This window comes from Lutjanus erythropterus, chromosome 2 (genome assembly GCF_056507025.1).
Source record: "Lutjanus erythropterus isolate fLutEry1 chromosome 2, fLutEry1.hap2, whole genome shotgun sequence".
Taxonomy (NCBI): Eukaryota; Metazoa; Chordata; class Actinopteri; order Lutjaniformes; family Lutjanidae; genus Lutjanus; species Lutjanus erythropterus.
The window spans coordinates 39,883,877-39,890,491 of NC_139318.1; the positions used below are offsets into that span (position 1 = coordinate 39,883,877).

Below are 6,615 nucleotides of genomic sequence, written 5' to 3' on the forward strand. Positions count from 1 at the left end.
TGTAAAAAACAGAACACAAAAAAAACACAAAATGTCTCCATATTGCTTGTGTGGTGTAATCCAAGTGTCCGTAAGCCGCAGCATTAAAATTTGACCCCAACAGACGCCATTTACACCATGTTTTTAGCCTAAATGTCGACTGTAGCCTCTCAGACCTGATCTGCGTGCACACGCCTGAAGCGGGTACACAGGCCCTCGTCCAAGCGGCGAGAGTTGTTAAAGAATGTTTGTTAAAGAGTTATTCAAAAAAGTGTGTTTATCTGTAAATCAGTGACATTGAACTTAGTTTGCCTGAGGATCTCTTTTGCAAAAATCACAGGAGGCCAGTGGCTAATTAATAAACAAACATGAATAATAACATTAAAATTCACACAAATCATCTTTTCTTCTTTTCAAATTACCTGACTTATTAACGTAACTCATTACAAACTCATTAAAACAAGAATCTGAGTCGGGTTCAAAACTCTATTACAGCGTGTTGGCTTGAAATCTCTAAGTTATGTATGTCAACACTTTTTACTACTAAGCTCTATAGTCCTCGGGTTCCAGTTATTCAGGAATTACTCATTAACGCTTCATTATCAGGTAGTTCCTGATGAATTCCTGACTCATCTTGCAGTAAATTTCAATTTTTTGTGCCGTTTTGTAAAATGGTACCCACTGATGTTCATGCAGGTACAGATATTTCAGGTACAGGTTGCAAACTTTGTGCCTTTTCCTTGTCTGATCATTACATACTTAAATAATCAATTAATCATTATGCTTTTCTCTCAGTTTAAGTTATATTTGAACAGTTCCAGCAGCACAGTAGTTATGTGAAACATTATTTCTTGAATAATACAGCAGTAAGGCTCTGTTTATATCTGCTTTTCCTTATTCAACAAACGGCTCAAAACAACGTCAAATGAGGCTCAGATACCGACATTTCTAGACTAACAATACAGATCAAATCAAATCATGAGAAAACCTCTGAGCTACATTTTTAAATTGGTTAAATTCTTGATGGTGATAAATTGATTAAACATTAACATCCGTACTGTGGACATGAAGAAAAAAAAACTTTTCCAAACTTGTAGAACATGTAGCATCACTGAAATGAAAAATGAAAATTTCCCCACTGTGGGACTAATAAAGGAATATCTTATCTTATCACTGATGTGTCACACAGTGACGGAGTAACCCTGAAAATAATAATATAATATGTTGCTATGAGCCTGTTATTACTGGGACTGTCCCACTGTTACAGAGACTGTTACTGGTAAAATCCTCTGTTTGAGCTCATTCATGGTGCTGATGTGTGGAAACAGCCTCTCAGTGAAAGTGTGTGTGAAGGTGTGTATGTGTGTGTTGGTATCGAGATCACAGAATGACAGTTTTCCTCGGTTCCAGTCCAGATGAACTCTGATCCTCTGGAGCTTCTTCACTGGGAGAACTCGACATGGAAGTGGTGGGGACGCCGCTATGTATTTTCCATCGAGGAGACAAATTTCCCAGTATCCAGACAGTATTTGTCCCTTTCTCCGGACAGACTCCTGTAACACACCCAGGGCCCAAAATTGGTCATTTCTGACTTCAGCATCCCAGCTGTGAATCCCAGAGTTAAATCCCTCAGAGCCCATGACGCAGTGGTGCATTTCAATCCTCTCTGGATTGTCGGGAAGTTTCTGTCTCTCTCCTCGTCTCACACTGGTCAGATCTTCAGACAGGAGGAGTTCTGGATGAGCAGAGTTTGGATCCAGAATCACAGGAGTGTAGGAGACCATCTCTTTCATCTTGTTCCAGATGTTGAAGCTCAGGTTACCCAGATGTTTGGCCTCATCTATCAGAGCTCCTGAGACCAGCTGTGGATCGTCCAGCAGGGGGCGCCGCTGGACTCTTTTCACTGCAGCCTTGTAGTTCTGCAGGAATGAGACGTCTTCAGCTCTCAGCTCCTCCTCTGTGGCTCTGATTGTGTCTGAAAGATCTGCAATGTCTCTGCTCAGACCCTCAATCTGCTCCTTCATCATCTGACTCTTCTGCTCCTCTTCCTCCCTGAGCACAGCAACCCTGGCCTCCTCTTCCTCTCGTAGAAACTGATGAAGCTTCTCAAACTGCTTCTTAATCTGCGTCTCTGTATGTTGAGCCTGGACCTTAATGTGCTCTGCTGTTTGATCACAGTTTCCTTTAACTTGTTCAAACAGCTTCAGTTTCTCCTGTAAGGGCTTCAGCGTTATCTGGAGCTCCTTCTTGTGATCATGTGCCGCTTCATGGATGGGTCTGAATCTGTGGCTGTTGTGTGTTTTTGAGTCTCGACAGATGAGGCACACCGGCTGCTGATGATCCAGACAGAAGAGTTTGAGTTTCTCAGAGTGCAGACTGCAGAGAGACTCAGACCCTGCTGAAGATCTCTGATCCCTCTGCAGCACGAAGGCCTCGCACAGGTTGTTTAACGCCAGGTTACGAGGTGGATCGCTCCCTGATGATCTTTTGTTGCAAATCGGACACTCCTGTGTAGGTTTCTCTGTCCACCAGGTGTGCAGACAGTCTTTACAGAAGCTGTGGCTGCAGGACAGAACAACAGGATCTTTAAAGATGTCATGGCAGACAGGACAGGAGAGATCCTCCTCTGACTGAGAAAACATTTATAATCTCTGAAACACTGCAGGCAGAGCAAAGAAAGCAGAAGTCAGTCAACCAAGAAATTCCCTTAAAGTTGCTTTCACTTGCGAGTCGCAGCTCCTTGAAATCTCTTGTTTTTTTAAAGTGGAATCAGCAGCAGATTGAAGCAAAATCAGGTTCTCCAGTAATCCCAGTGTTACCAGTCTGCTGAGTCCTTTCTGTGGCTTCTTGTTGAATAAGTCCTGAGTTTGATCTGGTGGAAACTGGGCACAAAATACAGAAGTGCCATATATGTCTCACATCATTCAATTACCACATCAGTAGAATGAGGAACACAGAGTGCATCTGACCACGTCTGCACATGACCACGGCTTAAAGGAACAGTTCCCCCTAAAATCAAAGAAATATTTTTCCTCTTTCCTCCAGTGCTATTTTTCTATCTAGAGTGTTGGTGTTAGTTGCTGTGTTTTGGAGATATTGGCCATAGAGATGTCTCTCACTAAGCACATTAATAAACAAAACATGTCCAAAAAGGAGTAGAAAGAAGTAATGCTTCAATGCATTTAACAGATTATGACATATATAATAATAATAATAATAATAATAATAATAATAATAATAATAATAATAATAATGATCAGCAGTAACTTAATACAACTTCTCTGCAGCTGGAAGTGAGCAGGAGACGGTGAAGGCAGACATCTGAAAGTACAAACAACGAAACAGGAAAGAAACTAAACTTAAAACTACAGAAATTCATGTGAAAGCTACAAAAGACACTTTTAAGAGCCTCTTTCTCTATGCTCTCCTGCACAAACACAAGCTGATACACAACAGAAAACAAAACAAAAAAAAACAGAAAGGAAAATGGGTCAGCGTGTAATAGAAAAGGATCAAATACCTATTTTTAATGGGTTTACTTGTATTTTTTTAAAAACTCATATGTACACTAATTTTGGTGTAGAAACAGTATAATAATCACCAGACCTGCTGATCTATATTTACCTTCACCCAGCCCTTTGCACATTTTGCTGCTGCACATGAACCAAAATAGAAAGTACTCATGTCGATGCCCAGTCCCTGTACCAGACCCTCCACCTTCTGCTTCACATTTATTATTCAAATCTCAGTTGAGGATCCGAAATATTAAACTAAGGGTGCAGTACATGCTTTTGTATTCTTGTGGCCTGTTTAATTGTTGTGGATACTACACCCATTATGACACTGTGACGATCCCAGTCAAACTGGACTGTCTGGTCACCATAACTGAGATGCCAAATGATGGCATTTGGATAGCCTGACTTAGACTGAAACTAATAAATGTCACACCTGTAGAAACTATGCCATAAGCCCAGGCGGGACTGTGTCCTCTTCCACTGTTACAGAGACTCTCACTGGTAATATCTTCAGAGGGTCTTCATTCAAGGTTGAGGTGCCAATGTATGGAAACAGTTTCTCAGTGAAAGTGTGTGTGAAGGTGAGTATGTGTATGTTTGCATCAAGATCATAGAATGACAGTTTTCCTTTGTCAAAGTCCAGATGAACTCTGATCCTCTGGAGCTTTTTCTCTACTGAGAAAACCTCTCTGTGTGGTGGGATTACTGATGAGTATTTTCCATCCAAGAAATTAATTTCCCAGTATCCAGTTGGCATTTTTCCTTTCTTTTGAACAGACTCCTGTATCACACCTAGGGCCCATGATGTTTTATTACCAACTTCAACATCCCAGCTGTGAGTCCCAGAGTTAAATCCCTCTGAGCCCAGGACACAGGGGTATAAATCAAACCTCTCTGGATTGTCAGGAAGGTTCTGCCTCTGGATAAGTACCACACCGGTCAGATCTTCAGTCAGGATGAGTCCTGGATGAGCTGTGTTTGCATCCAGAATCACAGGAGTGTAGGAGACTATCTCCTTCATCTTGCTCCAGATGTTGAAGCTCAGGTTACCCAGGTGTTTGGCCTCATCTATCAGAGCTCCTGAGACCAGCTGTGGATCATCCAGCAGGGGGCGCCGCTGAACTTTTTCCACTGAAACCTTATAGTTCTGCAGGAATGAGACGTCTTCAGCTCTCAGCTCCTCCTCTGTGGCTCTGATTGTGTCTGACAGATCTGCTATCTCTCTGTTGAGACCCTCAATCTGCTCCTTCATCATCTGAAACTTCTGCTCCTCTTCCTCCCTCAGAGCAACGATCCTGGCCTTCTTTTCCTTTTGTAGAAACTGATAAAACTTCTCAAACTGCTCCTGAATCTGCCTCTCTGCTTGTTGAGTCTGGACTTTAATGTGTCCTGCTGTTTGATCACAGTTTCCTTTAACTTGTTCAAACAGCTTCAGTTTCTCCTGTAAGGGCTTCAGCGTTTTCTGGAGCTCCTTCTTGTGATCCTCTGCAGCTTCATCGATGGGTCTGAATCTGTGGTTGTTGTGTGTTTTGGAGTCTCGACAGATGAGACACACCGGCTGCTGATGGTCCAGACAGAAGAGTTTGAGTTTCTCAGAGTGCAGACTGCAGAGAGACTCTGAACTTCTCTGATCTCTGTCCAGTAAGAAGGCCTCACACACGTTCTTTAGTATCAAGTTACACGGTAGATCATGCAACAAAGGCATTTTCTTACAAACTGGGCACTTGTGTATTAGTTTCTCTGTCCACCAGGTCTGCAGACACTCCTTACAGAAGCTGTGGCTACAGGACAGAAAAACAGGATCTTTAAATATGTCATGGCAGACAGGACAGGACAGAATCTCCTCAAGTTTGGAAGACATTTGTCTCTGAATGAAGCTGGAAATACAGAGAACAGACAGGGATGTCAATCAGTCAAGAAAGATTAAAGTTTCGCTCTCACTTTGAGTCGCAGCTCCTCTGACTCTCCTGTTTATGATTTGGAATCAGCAGCAGGTTAAAGTGGTAATATTCCAGTACTCCAGTAATCCCAGTATTCCCAGTGTTCCCAGTCTTTCCTCTTTTCTTTGCCCTCTCTCTGTGGAGTTTGGTCTGGCTGTGAATACACACTGAGCACACTGGGCACAACCTGCATATGACTTGCTTCATATGATGCACACACCTGTAGAATGACACGCCCACCGGGTGTATGCGTGCCACGGCCACGCCTCATTATCTTCAGTAGTGTTTGTGTTTGTTTTCTGTCTTCCCCAGATTGTTATCACAGCTACAGTGGTTACAGTTAAGGCCTTTGTTGTTTGGATTTGTTTCTTTGTGTTTCCTGGCCATGTTTCCCAGTTTCCCAATAAGAGGGCGTTCACATCAGGGACCCAGGCCCGGATCAGAGTACACTTAATCCCAAAATCCAGTTTGTTTTTTAGTGTGAACAAATACATACCATACTTTGGCACAGTTTGTTTATCTGTATTCCACTTGAAAAGATCATCTTGAATACAGTTCATGTGTATTTGAGTATCGTCTGCATCAGGTGGGGGCAATTGTACGATACGACACAGTGCTACTTAATGTGAAAACATCCTAACTGTCTTCCCTTTTGCCTCAGAGTTATCTTTCATCTGCCTGCCTGCTTGTCTGTACACACAGCCATGCTACTGTGATGCCCACTGTGTGAATGTAATTAATTTACTTTTATTGTGTATTGTCTATTGCGCAAATTTGGATACTTTATTTTCTTTGAAGATACTGTGTTTATTTCTGTAAAAGAGTGACCTGATTTTAAATCAGAATCATTAACTTGCTATAGCAGATTTATGACAGTAGGCCATGACCATTGCTCTGTTATTTTCCTTTCATAAATGAGGAGGATTCAGCAGTACTTCAGGTTGTTAATGTGTTAGAACCCTACATAAAGTACTGTAGTTTGTTAGTAAATGCTGATAAATAACTTAAGTTCAAGTAGAAGAGTAAAATGACCAGTGAAATTAGTTAGTTTAACTTTTGTGAAGAGGCTGCTTGCCGCCAGTCGCAGTAATGGCGGTGCACTCCTCTGTTTATTTTGTTAGCTCACATGTTAAAATGGTAGCTTGGGCCACGTGTCTCCATTGTTCATGTTATGTTTACAT

At 42.0% G+C, this 6,615-nt stretch overlaps 2 protein-coding genes across 2 annotated transcripts; both read right to left on the reverse strand.

Moving 5' to 3' along the window:
• Positions 1 to 1,153: 1,153 nt before the first annotated feature.
• LOC146332116 (nuclear factor 7, ovary-like) lies at positions 1,154 to 2,907 on the reverse strand. The gene has a single exon (XM_084739438.1). It carries the CDS (start codon positions 2,619 to 2,621, stop codon positions 1,221 to 1,223), a length of 1,401 nt encoding a protein of 466 aa, XP_084595564.1. The 5' UTR covers positions 2,622 to 2,907; the 3' UTR covers positions 1,154 to 1,220.
• Positions 2,908 to 3,549: 642 nt separating this feature from the next.
• On the reverse strand, positions 3,550 to 5,355 carry LOC146332117 (E3 ubiquitin-protein ligase TRIM39-like). The gene has a single exon (XM_084739430.1). The coding sequence runs from the start codon at positions 5,353 to 5,355 to the stop codon at positions 3,937 to 3,939; it is 1,419 nt and encodes a 472-aa protein (XP_084595556.1). The 3' UTR covers positions 3,550 to 3,936.
• Positions 5,356 to 6,615: the final 1,260 nt, after the last annotated feature.

Excerpts from the sequence above, each read along its gene's own strand:
- LOC146332116 (XM_084739438.1), bottom strand. The coding sequence starts at position 2,621 with ATGTTTTCTCAGTCAGAGGAGGATCTCTCCTGTCCTGTCTGCCATGAC.
- LOC146332117 (XM_084739430.1), bottom strand. The coding sequence starts at position 5,355 with ATGTCTTCCAAACTTGAGGAGATTCTGTCCTGTCCTGTCTGCCATGAC.